At 37.7% G+C, this 17,034-nt stretch overlaps 1 protein-coding gene across 1 annotated transcript in view; it reads left to right on the top strand.

Annotated features, from left to right (window-relative positions):
• The window catches only part of RSRC1 (arginine and serine rich coiled-coil 1), a 108,405-nt gene that overhangs the window by 2,570 nt on the left and 88,801 nt on the right, over positions 1–17,034 (top strand). The window contains exon 4 of the mRNA XM_088171100.1: positions 1,864–1,983. Coding sequence (XP_088027226.1) covers positions 1,864–1,983 — 120 coding nt within the window. The remainder of the gene's footprint in view (positions 1–1,863; positions 1,984–17,034) is intronic.

Raw genomic sequence — 17,034 nt, 5'->3', positions numbered from 1 at the left:
TCCTGATTGGACTCAGGAGGGAACTGCCCTTAAATGAACTCTAATGAAATAAATTAACCTTGATTAACTGATTACTACTAATAGTAGTTAAGGACTCCACCCAAACTTCATTTTTTGTTTGGGATGGCGAGGTTGGAGGATCACCCCTTTAGGGCAGCAGTGTCCCTGTGTATGTGGATTATTTGCTATGGGGCAATAATGGGATTTGAAGCTTCTGGAGCACCCCACAATCCCCCTCAGGTTTGTACACGTTTTCTCAGGAATTGTTGGGGTTTGTCCCTGTTCTTTGGGGGTTTTGGGAGCAGTTCCACTCTCACCTCTAGCTGTGCTTTGTCAGGAATTATTGGGAGGGTTTCTCACTGGTTTTTTTTGGTTTTTGGGAGCAGTACCAGCCTCACCCTGGCTCTGTTTTGTCAGGAATTACTGGGGGGTTTGTCCCTGGTTTTTGGGAGCAGTACTAGTCTCACCCTGGCTTTGTTTTGTCAGGAATTCTTGGGGGTTTGTCCTTGTTTTTGGGAGCAGTAGCAGCCTCACCTTGGCTCTGCTCTTTCAGGAATTATTGGGGGATTTGTCCCTAGTTTTTTTAGGGGTTTTTGGGAGCAGTGCCATGCTCACTCCTGGCTCTCTTTGCTCAGGAATTGTTGGGGGTTTGTCCCTGTTTTTTTGGGGGTTTTTGGGAGCAGTACCAGCCTCACCTTGGCTCTGTTTTGTCAGGAATTATTGGGGGGTTTCTCCCTGTTTCTTTTGGGGGCTGTACCACCTCACCCTGGCTCTGCTCTTTCAGGAATCATGGGGGGGTTCTCCCTGGTTTTTTTGGGGGTTTTTGGGGTTGTACCACCTCACCCTGGCTCTGCTCTTTCAGGAATCATTGGGGGGGTTTCTCCCTGTTTTTTTGGGGGGCAGTAGCACCTTGCCCTGGCTCTGTTTTGTTAGGAATCATTGAGGGGTTTGTCCCTGGGGTTTTTTTTTGTTTGTTTTTTGGGGGTAGTAGCACCTCACCCTGGCTCTGTTTTGTCAGGAATCATTGGGGGAATTTCTCCCTGGGTCTTTTTGGGGTTTTTGGGGCTGTAGCACCTCACCCTGGCTCTGCTCTTTCAGGAATCATTGGGGGGTTTCTCCCTGTTTTTTTTTGGGGGTCTTTGGGGAAGTACCCCTTCACCCTGGCTCTGTTTTGTAAGGAACTGTTGGGGGATTTCTCCCTGGTTTTCTGGGGGCAGTAGCACAACCTGGCTCTGTTCTTTCAGGAAATATTGGGAGACTTCTCCCTATTTTTGGGGGGTTTTTGGGAGCAGTAGCACCTCACCCTAGCTCTGGTGTTTCAGGAATTATTGGGAAGTTTGTCCCTGTTTTTTTGGGGGGTAGTAGCACCTCACCCTTGCTCTGTTTTGTCAGGAATCATTGGGGGCGTTTCTCCCTGATTTCTTTTGGTGTTTTTGGGGCTGTAGTACCTCACCCTGACTCTGCTCTTTCAGGAATCATTGGGGGGGTTTCTCCCTGTTTTTTCTGGGGGGCAGTAGCACTTCACCCTGCCTCTGTTTTGTCAGGAATCATTGGGGGGATTTCTCCCTGGGTCTTTTTGGGGTTTTTGGGGCTGTAGCACCTCACCCTGGCTCTGCTCTTTCAGGAATTATTGGGGGGTTTGTCCTTGTGTTTTTGGGGCTGCAGCACCTCACCCTGGCTCTGTTCTTTTAGGAATCATTGGGGGGGGTTCTCCCTGGGTTTTTTTGGGTGCTTTTGGGGCTGCAGCACCTCACCCTGGCTCTGTTTTGTCAGGAATCATTGGGGGGGTTTGTCCCTGTGTTTTTGGGGGGGTTTTTGGGGTATTTTTGGGGGCTGCAGCACCTCACCCTGGCTCTGTTGCAGGCGCAGACACAGATCCAGCAGCAGCTCTTCCTACGGCTCCAGGAGGAAGCGCAGCCGCTCCCGGGGCAGAGGGAAATCCTACAGATCCCAAAGATCCCGCTCCAAGAGCAGAGCCAGGAGGTAAGAGTGGCCCCTCCTAGGGAAAAAAAAAAAAAAAATCAAATTTCTACTTCAAAAAAACTCTCCTGGAAAATCCTGAGCTTGGAATGAATGGAAGTGATGGCTGCAGGTGATGTTGAAATCTCAGTTTAAAATGAAATTCTTCAGTTGGGGTCTCTCGAGTGCTTTCCTTTCTGTTGGCCTGGTGGAACAATTTTGAAGGCAAGATATTTATTTTGCATTTATTTCAACAAAAATTATATAAATAGGTTCTCTTAGTGTCATAGAATAATTTGGAATTTTCTCATGGATTTTTTTTTTTTTTTTGGTTCTTGCTTTCCATGATTCCCACACATGCCATTGGCTGCCTGAAGTTCAGAATAAACTGATTTTTCTCTCACCTGTGTTTCTCTTGGGAAAAGATGAGTCTTTATTTATGTGATCTTTTATTAATATTTAAGGATGTCTACAGTGCAAGTTTGCATGCATTGGTTTGTGACAAACAAATAATTCACGATTTTAATATTTAAATCTTAACCAGAAGTTGCAAAAAGTATTACAAAATCTGCTTTTCTTCTTCAATTAAAAGATGCTCCAGTTGTGTCTGTGTGACTTTTTCAATTAAAAAGTTTAACTGAAGTTTATCCTGGATACCAGGTTTCTCATTAGCATTTTCTGGTCATTTTAAATTAATTATTGGGTAGATCAGAGCAGTTTGGGCACATATTTAAAATCTCCACCAGCTGATTTTTTTTTTTTTTTTTTTTTTGTGCCTGCACTTAGAATTTCTTAAACCTTTGCTTTCCATATCCAAACCAGAAGAGCTGTTACTTTTAAATGTTGAAAAATTGTTGTTGAAAGATGTGAATATTCCACTTTTTCTTATTTCTCTTGTGCCATGATTGATTCCCAGCTCTTCACTGGAAGAGTTGCTTGGACCCTTTATTGCAGCTGTGCCTTTGTGGTAGAAATTTGATCATTTAGATTTTTAAAATAAATTTAGAAATTAAACTGCCTGACCTCTTTTGGAGTATCCTTCCCCATCATATCCACTTCTTTTTGCTAAGAAAATCAGTTTGAACCCACAGAAATGTCAGAAAAATGAGGTGAAAAGGAAGATTTTTTTTTTCAGTGTGTGTCACATACTCAGTGTTAACAAGTGTGATAAACTGATTTAAAATGCTTTTTATTTTAATAAAACAATACATAGTAAGTTTACAGACCTCAGTTATGGTTTAATTGCTATAAAATAATAAGTAATAAATAAAAATTGCAGATCTCACTAGTTTAGTGGTCATCTTTTCTATAGGATTTGATTTTAAGCATGGTTACAATATATGGAATTTTGGTGCCTAAAAACTTGAAAAACAGTGGCTACTGCTAGAAAATAGAATGTGTCCAAAATTTGAGGGCTCAGGAGTTTTTGTGTATTTGGTTATTTCATCAAATATTTCATGTATTGAGTGTGCAGCACCAGAGGGGCAGAGCTGCACATCCCTTTCAATATTTTAAATATTCACACTCACAGAGGGCAAATATTGATAAATAAAATCCTAAATGATCCCAAAAGAATCCAAAAGCTTAAAATTAAACCCAACAAGACACATTCCATCCTTTGTGATTTTTTTTTTTTTTTCTGTGCAGCTGTGGATTAATCTGATTTTTTAGAGAGTTAAATCTTAATTTTTACACAAAGCTGCTGCTCCAGGCCTGGGCTTGCCCTGCTTGTGAGTGCTGGGCTCTTGCAGTGATGCCAAATAATATTTATTTTATTTTATTTTTATTTTTTTTACCTCAAAATTACTCAACCCAAGGGCTCACCAGCTTTCCAAAGATTTTAGGATTCTTTGGGCTGGAAAAGAGATTGTGTGGGAGAGAGAAGGAATGTGATGGAGGGGAAAGAAAAATAAACCTAAAAATCAAAATGATGGGGAAAGGTGATTCAAGATTGAAGGTTCCCCAAATCTGCCTGTGCATGACCTGGGGCAGGTGTGACACTCATGGAAAATGTATGAAAAATAGATTTATAGGGATAAAAATATATCTGGCATGGAGTTTTCATCAATTCCATCTGGAATTCCTCACTTTGTTCAGACTGAGACAACTTATTTTGCTGGGGTTTTTCAAGGTAAATAAGTAAAAAAAGAAAATGCTGAGGGATCCCCCTGTAAATAAAAAAAAAAAAGAAAATGCTGAGGTATCCCCCTGTCAGTTAATAAATAAAAAAAATGCTGAGGGATCCTCCTGTCAGTAAATAAATAAATAAAAAAAATGCAGAGGGATCCCTCTGTGAGTAAATAAAGAAAAAAAAAAAATTCTGAGGGATCCCCTGTCAGTAAATAATTAATAATTAATAAAAGGATGAGGAGGAACTCAGGCAGCTCCTTGTGCTCCTGTGGGCTGGAATGGGGGGAATTTTCCAGGGGAATTTTCCTGCTCATCTCCCAACTTTTTTTGGGGGGAAGGAAAAGCTGCTGCCCCACCTGGAAATTTGTAATAAAAGGGGAAAAAAAATGAGCCCTGGGTTTGTTCATGCTGCACCTTTAGAGAATTATCCCATTTAGGAGCCCAGCAAATGCCATCTTGAAATTTTATTTTATTTATTATGAGTCTACCTCTAGAAAATTACCTTCCCTTTGGAAGTGAAGGTTTGTTCTTTGCTCTCTTTAAATCCCTGGAATTATTTTTGGATAGAAATCATTCAGGTTGCACACATTCTGTATCTTGGAATATTTTCTATCCCCACAATCCTTTATTTTAATTTCATGTTCAAGGTGGTGTTAAAAGGAATGTATTATTATTATTTTTTTTTAATAATTTCTCCAGCACAGGTATTTTATTGGAGCAGGTGATTTACACATCTCCAGCAGTACAAAACACTTGAGACAGATCAAGTTTAACTTTGAAAAGTTGGATTTTTTTATAATGCCAAGTGTAAGATATTTTAAATAAGTGTTGTTTATAACCTAAACTGATTTCTTCTGCTTTTTTTTTTTGGAGAAGAAAACTTGTGCATATCATAATTATTTTATTTTCAATGCATTTTTTTAAGAGTGAAAAAAGTGGGAGTTTCCCACTAATGGTTGTGTTTTATTTGAGAAGCTAAAGAAAATTGTGTGTGTTGGGTATTTTATTTTAGATGCAGATTTTGAGGGTGAAAAAAGTGGAACTTCCCACTATTGCTTGTACTTTATTTAAGAGGATAAGAAAACTTGTGCAGATCATAATTATTGTATTTTAGGTGCATTTTTAAAGCCAAAAAAGTGGAGCTTCCCAGTATTTGGTTGTGTTTGATTTAAAGGGATAAGAAAACCTGTACATATAATAATTTTTCTACTTTAGATTCATTTTTAGAGTTAAAAAAGTGGAGCTTCCCAGTATTGCTTGTACTTTATTTGGGTGCATAAGAAAACTTGTGCATATTGTGATTATTCTATTTTAGGTGCATTTTTCAAGTCAAAAAAGTGATGCTTCCCATGAATGGTTTGTTTTGATCTGAAGGGATAAGAAAACTTGTGCATATCATAATTTTTCCATTTTAGATTCATTTTTAGAGTTAAAACAGTGGAGCTTCCCATTAATGGTTGTATTTTGATTTGAGAGGATAAGAAAACTTGTACATATCATAATTATTCTATTTTAGGTGCATTTTTCAAGTCAAAAAAGTGATGCTTCCCATGAATGGTTTGTTTTAATTTGAGAGGATAAGAAAACTTGTGCATATTCTAATTATTCTATTTTAGATGCATTTTTCAAGTCAAAAAAGTGGAGCATCCCAGTATTTGGTTGTATTTTGATTTGAGAGGATAAGAAAACTTGTGCATATTCTAATTATTTTATTTTAGATGCATTTTTCAAGTCAAAAAGAAGTGGAGCTTCCCAGTAATGCTATAAATTCCGAGCTGTCCTACAGCGAGGCGGGGAGGGGAGAGGGGGAGAGAGAGTACAATGCAAATAGGACTTAATAAGATCACAAACTGAATTTCAGCAGGAAGAACCGAGATTTCCATTAAATTAGGAATTTTAAAACCGATTTAGTTTGTTTTACTGAGCATTTGCTTAATAACATTTTGCCTCCTCGCAATCTTTGGAAAGCCAATAATTCGCCGGCGAAACGCCGCCGCGTCCTCCCGTGGAAAAATTGGAAGCAACAGCTCCCCTTCTTTACATCCTGAGCTAGGGCCATGGAAATATTTTTCAGCTGCTCAGAATTTAATAAATCATCCCATTTCTTAATTTGATCATATTAGATGCTGATGTTAGGAAGGAGCATTTCGACTAGCAGCTCCTCATTAATATACATCAGGCTGGGGAATAGCAGGGAATGCTGATGGAGGGATGTCACAGTTCCTGTTCCCGACTTTACTAAGTGGAACAGGTTGATGTGATCCTGCCTGTTATTTGTCACTGTCGTGCTAAAATGGTTTGGGTCGAGTTATGGAGTCCAGGAAGACGGTGGCTGATAAATCAAAAGTGGATTGAGTGGACAGCAGGCAGTGATTGATACTGTGACAGGATATGAAGAAAGGAATCTTGATAGGAGCATGCCTGATATTGAATATGAGGAGGAAAATGGCCCTGGAGTATGGATATTATTCAAGGAAATGAGAATAATAATATCATCTTGAAATTATTGCTGGGTGAAGATTAGGAGAGTTCTTATTAGAATATTTTGCTGCTGTGCCAGAGCTGGGCTCCTGCAGGATTCTGGAGCCCTGGGAGCGTTGGGAGAGTTTCCACTGTGATTGTTCTGGGAGTTAATCACATCTCAAATACTCTGCAGCACAACTTGCTGCACCAATCTTCTAATTCACGGGGCTTTAAATAGAATTAACCAAAAAAAAAAAAAAAAAAAAAAAAGTTGACCTTTATTCCCTGATTTCATCCAGTCCTGTGATTACAGAGCATTCCACTGGAATTGCCTGTGAATATGCAAGTTTGCTTTATTGTCTGCCAGATGTCTTTGGCTTTTCCCATTATGTTCAACTGCAAAGTGCTGCCTTCAAATATCCTTAATGCACTTCAACTTAAAAATTGACACTAAACCAGCAAGTGCCTCTATACATATTGAAGGAGGAAAAAAAAAAAAAAAAGATTTTATGGAAAGTAATCCTGCCTGGAGAGCTGATCCTTGGCAGTGTGGCTGAAGGTTTTAAATCTTATTTCTTTATCATTCCTTCAGTCTAATTAATTTAATATTGAAATGTTGGTGCATCCAGGGGCAGGGGAGCTGTGCTTTGGGCTGCCTTAGGAACAGGTTTGGGTTTGGGGGTGCAAAAGCAGCTGCCATTATGAAGCAGAATTAACCTGGGTTCAGCCCTCCCAGCCTGGCAGAATTCTTGGTGTTTTGCAGTTCATTTGTATTATTTCAAACCGGGGTCATTAAATAACTGAGAGTAAAAACCCCCACTGGTTCTGGTTTTGTGGGGTCTTTGGGAATTTCATTTTTTAATACCTTCTTAAAAAAAAAAAAAAATCGCTGTGAGAGATTTTATTGAAGGGTTGATACTGCAGAGTTTGTAAGAATTTTTAAAGGTGATATCACTGAATGCTTTTGGATTTGTGTTACTGGTACCTGTCTTCAGTTCATCTCCTCTTTTCCATACAATTATTTTAGTGTGGGATTAAAGTGCACATTAAAACCTGGCCTATCAGACCTCACAGCTGATAAGAACTAAGTGGATCAAAACACAATTTGTAATAATCCTGTGTCTGTCTGTCCTGCTCTGGAAATCTTTTCATGGATTACAGAGCAGGAGCTTCGTTGTGAGAACTCCAGGAAAGATTTCCTTAAACAGGAAAATGAAAATAAAAGGCCTGAAAGGAAAAGAAAGCTTTGTAAGAGAGAGGAAATTAAAAGGGATGGATGTTTTGAGTGGACAGCACATGAGTCAAGAGTAAAATTGGGATGGGTGAATTTGCTGCAGAGTTTATGGAGGAGCAGGAGGATGTAGAGGAGAGATTGATTTTAAAAAAAAAAAGAAAAAATGGAATGTCTGCAGTGTTGGGAAAAGATGCTCTGCAGTTGTGTGGAGTTCAGGCTGATTTTAGGGGTGTTAGGGTGTGAATTTCAGCTGTGGGATTAAAGCAGGTGAGAGCAGAGATCTGCCCCTGGGACTGAGCATTCTGCAGTTTTTATTCCTGGCATTAATTCGTAGAATTGCTTAATTTTTCAAGCAAAAAAATTTTCTGTTTTGCCACTGGAGTTACTGTTCTTTCAAGTATTGATCTGCAGCTTAGGATATTTTTTTTTTTTTTTTCCCCCCTGTCTTTGCTGCTCAAGTTAACCCACTGAGGTGCAATAATGTGAGGAATCAGTGGAAATATCACATATCCCTCTCTCTTTTTACTGCTGGCAAAGTTCCAAGCCTTTTGGTCCATTAGCAAATAAATTTAATTAAGATATTGCAACATTTCTTTCATGAAACTTCAAATAAAAGCCTGGGGCAGGAAGGTGGGATTGACATTACTGGGGTGTGATCCTGCTGATGGTTGTGTCAGCTCCTGTTTATTTTATTTTTTTTCCCCAAGAAATCCTGCAGTTTTTATTTAGGATCTTGTTACATTCCAAAAATATCTTTTTTGTTGTTGTTGTAATTGACTTTTTTTTTTTTTTTTTTTTTTTCCAAGAGGAATGATCAGTTTGTGTTCTTGGCTGTCCAGGAGAGGCCCAGAGGTGGAGCAGGAGCAGTGGAAATATCCTGGAGCACCAAGCACTGCTGAGCTCCTTGCCCAGCCCTAATTGATCACTTTGGGAAATTAAACTTCACAAGGCACCACCCAGGGCCCTGCAGTTATCAATAAAGGCCACAGAGCTGTGAGTGACATCTGCTTTGATGCCTTTCATTGGTATAAAACCAAAAAAAAAAAAAAAAAAAGCTCTGAATGCATAAGTGCTGTTCACTTGGAGCTCAGGCTCGAGTCTGATGACACAAAACTTGATTTTTATTTTATTTTTCTTTTTTTGGTGCAGCCCAGGTGTACACACAAGGTGTTGAAAGTTAGAGCTGCTTAATTCTCCAGAATATTTATTTCATTCCTCCCTTTGGAAAAAAGGTGTTTTTGCAGTTTATTGGGTTTTTTTTTTTTTTTTTTTAGTGCTTCAATTTTCTGTTTGGAACAGGAAATCAAGAAGACAAGAAAAACACAACTCCCCTTAGTGGGGAATTGCCTTTTTCATTTCAGTGTGTCTACATTCTAAACCATTCTAAATCTATATATTTGAACTTTTTTTAAAAAAAATTCTCTTTTTTTCTCTGCTACCAAAGCTCTGGCCATGAAATAGGATTTGTTTTTTCTTTGCTGCAGCCCTGCAGAAGTTGATGTCTTAAGGTTGCCCTGCTAACCCAACACCCTCTTTGCTCTGGAAATTGTTGCTTTTTCCAAGGTTCATTTCCAGGAGTGATTTTTTTTTTTTTTTTTTTTCCCCAATGTGAAACACAAAATAATAGAATTTAGTAGGAAAAATTGACTTTTTATTCCTGTCTTTGACTCGTTCTAATTCTGATAATGTATGGCAGGAAGAAGATCTGGTTAAAATGATGAAGGCAAAAAAAAAAAAAAAAAAAAAAGTGAATTTCTGCCCAAAAAATGATCTGGAAAGGTTGTGTTGAATGATAGAACCGAGGGGAATGGCTTCCAGTGCCAGGGGACAGGGCTGGATGGGATTTTGGGAAGGAATTCCTGGCTGGGAGGGGCTGGGATGGAATTCCCAGATTTGCTGTGGCTGCCCCTGGATCCCTGGAAATGTCCAGGTTGGACATTGGGGTTTGGAGCCCCTGGCACAGTGGGGGCTGTCCCTGCCATGGCTGGGGTGGCCCTGGGGGATTTTTCAGGTCCCTCCCAACCCAAACCATTCCATGATTTTTCCATCCATGTCCTGGCATCCTTTGCTCTCAGTTTTTTTCCAGGCATTTCTCCTTAGCAGGACATTGTGTGTGTGCCACTGCTCTAAAAAAGGGTTTGGGGACCTTTGGAACAAACTTTTAGTCCATAAAAATCCATTTTCCTGTGGGATCCAGCCTGTGTTGGTGCCATTCCCAAAGTGTCCTCTGGATTAATTTGATTAAAAGTGATTTCCTGATTTATCCAGCCAGGACACTCCCTGCCTGTCCTTCCATCCTTTGTGCTGCTCCTGCTGCTTCTCCTCTCACCTCCTGAGTTTTCAATTTTCCTCATTTCCAACTCTGAGACTCCCAAAAATTCCAGAGCAAGATGTAGAGGTGATAATTTCATCTGCTCCTAATTGGCATCAAACCAAGCTGCTCTTGACTTCAGTGATTCCACATTTTCCTGAGCTGGGATGTTGTGGGAAGAAAAGGTTCCAAAAAAAAAAAAAAAATTATAGGAACATGCAGAGCTTTTGTCCTTGTGCTGTTAAAGTAGAGTATGAGTAACAAAATATTTAATGTTAATTATGTGATGATGGTAATGAAAAGATGGGAAAACTTGGATTTGTTTTTGCATAGTGGAACTGAAGACAGGTGTATTAGATATATAATGTATATTTTAAAAATTGGAATCCAGGAAAATATGGGAATTTAGTATCTGTATCATAATTTTGACTATAACTAAAATACTTTGATTGTACTGTTGTAGGATTTGATTTGGAGTTAAAGTTTTCTGCTCAATTCTTGCATGCAAAGCCCCCAAATCCTGGGAAATGTTTCAGGAGGGAGTTTCCTCATCCATAGGTGTTATTGTAAAATATTCTCCAGTTGTGTTTTTTATTGGATTTAATGAATTTAAAGGGTCAGGTCATGCTGAGCTCAAAATAACTGCTGTAAATTCTGGTGGTAATTCTGTGCCATGGATTTATATCCTGGAAATGAAGGCAAGGCCAGCAGTGTGAGTTTATTCTTTTTCATTTTCTATAAACTCTTAAATATCTGTTTTTTCTGCTGTGGATTTTGGTTCTCCTCTATGGAAACATGCAGGGATAAACTGAATTGTGATAGGATTTAAATTAATCTGTGGCACAGCACTGAAAATCTGGTCCCAGTCTATATCAAAAAGAGATGCTAAAAGTTTTCCTGTTAAAGCTCTGAGCTTCTTGATTGGAGAATGGGTTAAAAAAAAAAAAAAAAGAAAAGCAAAGCCTTTTCCTATTTTTCTCCTATATAGTCTTCTTGAAGTTCTTCCAAATTAGATTTTAAATGCCAATTAGGAGGTTGAATATACTAAAATAAAAGCAAATACAACCAAAATGGCCTCACCTTATGGCTAGTTAGGCTTTTTCTCTCAAAAGCAGAACCTTTGCTCTGAGCATGGCTTTGAGAAAGATATTCAGCTTAATGAACACATTAATTAGAACCATAACTATTTATAAGATAATTAGAAACGAAGCCCGGTAAACTGGGCTTTTTCCTGCAATTAATGGAGGATTAATTACTGGAGGTAATGAAGTGGATTTTTAAATGCATTAAGGTGAAGTACAGAGATGTGCAAGGCTTTGTGATAGTTGCATAATTATTCCAGGCTGTTTGAGCCCAGCTCCCTAATAAGCATCATTGCATCATTATGTATGCACTTAAAAAGACTCGCCACCAAAATGACTGCCTAATTATTTCTAATTGGCACGACTCTGTGTAGTCATTGAGCTGTTTGTAGCCATTTTAAGGTTCATTTAACTATCCTCGGGGCCATGTGATAGATGGGGGGAAAAAAAAAAAAAATAAAAAAGCTCCTGCTCCTCGGCCGGCGCCGCTCGGCGGCTTTGCTGGGCTCCAGTTTTGAAATGCGTTTGCTCCTGCAGAGGTCAAAACCTGCAGTAGTCCCGAGCAAAGTTGGCCTTTTTGAAGCCACTTGACTGTATTCATTAGCAATTAGTAAAATAATTGTGGCTGTGGCAGTGTTTGGATTTCCCTGGGTGCTCTTTTCTCTCTTCCGGCACCTTGAGAGCTTCCCGGGAATCCAAATCTCCTTCCCAGAGACCCTCCCGAGTTTTGGTGCAGTTCCACGTGTTCATCTCAACGCTTGGATTTGTCATTTGGTCCCCTTTGGAGCAGCTGCCCAAGCGTTTCCCCAGCAGCACATCCCAAATGGAAATTTTGCTCTTTTCCCCCCCCCCCCCAGGGATGAGGCTTTGAGGAATGAGAGCTCCATGGAGAGAGAGGCAGCCAAGAGCAGGAAAATCCTGTTGGTTCCTCGGTTTTTTGGGGACTTTGGAGCATCCATTTCCAAGCTGTTGACAGCTCTGATATGGCAGGACATGTCCCAGCAGCAGCAATAATCCCAAATCTGTGTCAGCAGCCATCAAGAATTCCATTGGAAACGTGGAATTCCATCATCCTCACCACCCCACCCTCCATTTCTCCAAAATTTTTGATCTCCCCATCCCTGTCAGCTTGAACACGAGATGCTGGTAGCAAAGAGCCTGGGAAGGTTCTGGGTGTAATCACAACCATGTGCAGGCTGCTGTGAGCTACAGGAGCCACTCGTGCAGCTTCAGCAAATCACAGCTGGGGAAAAAAAAAAAAAAAAGAAAAAAAAAAAAAAAAAAGTCAGCGTTTTGCCATTTTGGCCACCAAAAAAAATGAGGTTTGAGGGATTTAAATGAATGGAGAAGCCAAAGTAGTATTGTGGTTCAAGTGTGAGGTTGATTAAAAAGAGGTATTTATTGAAAAAAACCCTGAGCAAAAATGTCATTTATTGATGAGATATTGGTTGAAGTAACAGATAAGGGATTAAAGCAAATGAACTGTGGCAGTGTGAACTCAAATAAAAACAAATCCTTAAGGAAAACTGCAGAATCGTTTCAGTTTTTTGGAAATTCTGGTTCAGTTGTGAGACTTCTCTGAAGGTAACTTTTAGATCACTCTGTAAGCAAATACTCAATCCAGAAAAATGCTGTAAAATACAAATAGCCTTTGTTATTCATTAGGAATTTTATTTTATAGAGTCCCATCAAATGCACGGGGGTGGAAATGACTCTGTAGATTGGCAGAACTATTTTAGAGTGAAACCACAGTTTTAATTGCACCCTTCTCATATGGAAAATGGGAAATTAAATCAGATTTTCAGTGGAAATGGAAGCCACTTGCTCAGAGGGTGAGGGTGGGAGGTTCCTCACCCATTGGCTGAAAGGAAAGTTGAAATAGTTTTTAAAATGTGGTTTTCTTTAGGATCAATATAGGCTAATAAAGTGTCTTTGTAATAAATAAATTAAATTAAATTAGTTAAATAACACCCAGTAAAGACCCCTGCTACTGATAGACCAGTTACCAACAATGTAAAAAATGAAAACCACAGCCCAAATTAAAACTAATAAATAAATTAAAAACCACAGCCAAAAAACTTAAAAAAAAAAAAACTCATCTGGAAAAATAGCCATATAAAATAGTTCCTAAAATAGAAAAAAATAGTTCACAGAAAAGTTTGAAAAGATATAATAAATTTATAAATATACAACAAACTAATGAATTTAAAAAGTGTCCCCAAATCAGCAGGTGTGCTCTTAACCAAATACCAAGCACTCAGCTGTTTTAATTTTTGCTTTGGTGTTTAGCTCTTATTATCTTTTATTAAAATTTTTTAAAATCCACCCAAAAAAATGAACTTGGATTTGTCACAAGCCCAGCCAGGGGTTGGTGTCACCCCTGTGGGGACAGGGCAGGGTTGGAGCTTTTTGTCCCCTGTAGCATCCAGGAAAAATCCAGAAAAATCCAGACCAGGAATCCCAGAGACCTGGAGCTTCAGCAGCAGCAACCAGTAAGTGAGGGAGAAAAAAAAAATAAAATAAAAATTGGAGAAATGTGAAAAATATATCAGTTAAAAAAAAAAATAAAAAATACTCAGCAGTAACAGCTGGGGACATGAGTGACTCCTGGAGAGGTGTCAGACAAATTTCCCGTGGTTTGTGCATTGTTAATTCGAAATAAATTACAAATTTCTGTTCTAAAATCCCATTTTATTCCCTCCTTTCCACCTTCTAAAATCTCATTTTATTCCCTCCCTCCCACCAATCCCAGGCTGGTGTCAAAGGTGTTCATTAACACCTGGGTGTTCTGAATCTTCCCAGAGTTTTTAGGGACAGAATTGTGAAAAGTTTGGGGGTTTTTTTACTTTAATTTTGGAATTCCTCCAATTGCCTGGCATGGGGGAAATATTCCCAATGATGGAAATAATTCGATTTTTTTTTTTTTTATTTTAATTTTTGCCTTCTGGGCTGGAAGTGGAGGTGAGTGTTGTCCACAGCAGAATCAGGATCCTGGCACCATTTCCTGGGGCAGCTTTGGGAGGTTCTTTTGTGTTTTCAACAAAAACCAGAACTCAGAAGGAAATTCCATGAATCCCCCTTTTTTTTTTTTTTTTTTTTTAAAAACAAAGCCTGGGAATGTAAAAATCACATCATAATTCACCTTTATTCCCCATTTAAATTAGCACTGACACCAACCAGCATCATCAGTTGATCAGAAATTTAATAATGAAGTATTTCTGTTGCTTTATGTATTTTTTTTTTTTTAAACAATCCAGATTTTGGGTGTGATTTATTTGACAATATTTTATGTGACTCTTGCATGTTCCGTGAGGAAAACGCTAAATTTTTGGGATATTAAATGAAATATTGAGAGTTTTTAATTAGCCATAAAAAATTGGGTTTTGGGAGGGACAGGATTAGAGGTGAAAATTCCCAATAAAGGAAATTTTTAGGGATGATCAAGGTGGAAACTCTGTTGTCTCCAGCAATGGAATTGTTCATTTTTCTTAGGGAAAATATTAAAATTAAACAGCCCCTGCTTTCCTCTGTCTGCTCTGTGTTTGTTACCTGCAAAATATTTCAAGGGTGATGCACCCAACTTGGCATGGAAATGAGAAAATGATTGATAATAATAATAATATTATTTATAAAGTGCCTTTATGGAAGGTGCACTGGAAAATAAAATTTTCCAAACTTTTCCTGCTCTTCTCCTGTCCCTCCACAAGGTTTTGAGTGGATGGTGTGAAATAATTTTGCTTTAATTGTGCCTTTTCATGATTTGATGTGTGGAGTCCAGTTATAGCAATTTTCATTAAAAATGTGAAGTTTATTTTGCTTTTCTTTTGGTAAAAATGGGATATTCTACAAATATTTCTCTGTTATTCACAAACATATGGTGCTTAAATGTACAGGTGGAATTCCTTAATTTTTTTTTTTCCATCTCATAAAATTGAAACCTCAACCTGTCTGGTTATCACTGAATTAAAGAAAAAAATTGCCTTTTTTTTTTTTTTTTTTTTTAATTGTGAGCACAAAGAATGGGATCATTTGTTTTCCTCAGGAAAAAGCAGAGACACAACTTTTTATCCAGATATAATTTATGGTCATTATGAATCCAATCAATCTCAATATTCCCAATCTTCCAAACTCAACATTTATTTCTGGGAAATTCCTTAATCCTGTGTTGAAGAAGATTTTTTATTTGTTTTTTTTTATTTATTTATTTTATTTTTTATTTGTTTTTTTATTTTTAAATGGTGTTGCAGTGCTGAAGAATGAGGAATATTCTGATTTTTTTTTCCCCCTGCTGTTTCAATTTTGGCTCTGTGCTGGTGGCACTCTGAGAGCTCCGTTGCCAATGCTCAAAATTGGGATTTTTTTGGTTTTTTGGGTTTTTTTTGCAGTTTCTGAGAGCAGGCAGGGTTGTGGTGTGTAAACTGATTTTAAATATTTGTTTGGGGAATTCCCTTCACCTGTCCAATATCAATTTAGGGATGGCAGGACACAAAAATCTCAGAGAATTTTAAACTCACACCATCACTGGAGCCTCAATCTTGGGAGTTTTATGATCCCAAAATCTGAAATATTTGCTTTGTCCCAGCCAGCCAGAGGAGAGCAATTAATTACAATTAATTACAGTTGACCTGTAATTAATCTGAGCTGAAGAGGGGGTGAAAAAAAATTTTACCACAATACCAGAGGTGTTGTCAAATTTACAACAAATCGTGACCCGGGTGGTGATTGCAGCTGGAAAATGAATTTCCAAAGCTCTGGGATCCATCCGGGGCAGATGCAGAGAGGAAAAATTCTGGGAAGTTGATCCAGAAAAATCTGGGATGGTGAGTCCTGAGGGGGGGGAAAAAAAAAAAATTAAAAAAAAAAAAAAAAGCTGCACCTTTGTTTTTTTTTCTCCAATAAATTCCAGCTGTTTGGAAAATTAATGACAGGGCCTGATGGATCTGCTGGTTTCTTCCTGCAGAATTTAAGTTTTCCCCTTTTTTTTTTTTTTTTTTTTTTGTGGATTATATAAAATGTGTTTCCTCCAGGATTGCACCATTTAAATTTCCATTCGGCCCATTTTTTTTTTTTTTTTTTTTTTTCCCCCCCTGGTTGCTTTTTCCTCAAAACGCAGGAAATTCGCTATAAAATAGAGATCAATCCCCATAATGCACCTCTGGCAATGTTATCATATTGATTTGATAATTATCATATTCAAAATATTAAAATTGATTATGATAATTATATTAATTTAATAATTCTAATATTCAAAATGGATCAAAATATTACAATTGATTATGATAATTATATTAATTTGATAATGATATTGTTCAAAATGGATTAAAATATTACAATTGATTATGATGATTATCATATTCATTTGATATTTATAATATTCAAAATGGATCAAGATATTACAATTAGTTATGATAATCATATTAATTTGATAATTATAATCAAAATGGATCAAAATATTACAATTGATTATGATGATTATCATATTTATTGGAGAATTATAAGACTCAAAATGGATCCAAATATTACAATTGATTATGACAATTATATTTATTTGAGAATTATAATAGTCAAAATGGATCAAAATATTAAAATTGCTTATGATAATTATAATATTATTTGAGAATTATAATATTCAAAATGGATCCAAATATTACAATTGAAAATTATCATTTATTTGATAATTATAAGACTCAAAATGGATCCAAATATTACAATTAATGATGATAATGATCCTGTTCATGTGCCAATGCCAGCTGTGGGCTTTGGCTGGGAAATGAGGGAGGAATTTCCCTGCTGGAATCTTTGTGTGACAAATGAACAATTCTCCTGCTCGTGCCTTCAACTTTGGATCCAACCAC

This window comes from Sturnus vulgaris, chromosome 10 (assembly GCF_052056855.1).
Source record: "Sturnus vulgaris isolate bStuVul1 chromosome 10, bStuVul1.hap1, whole genome shotgun sequence".
In the NCBI taxonomy this organism is placed as follows: Eukaryota; Metazoa; Chordata; class Aves; order Passeriformes; family Sturnidae; genus Sturnus; species Sturnus vulgaris.
This window is presented reverse-complemented; position numbering and strand designations above follow the sequence as displayed.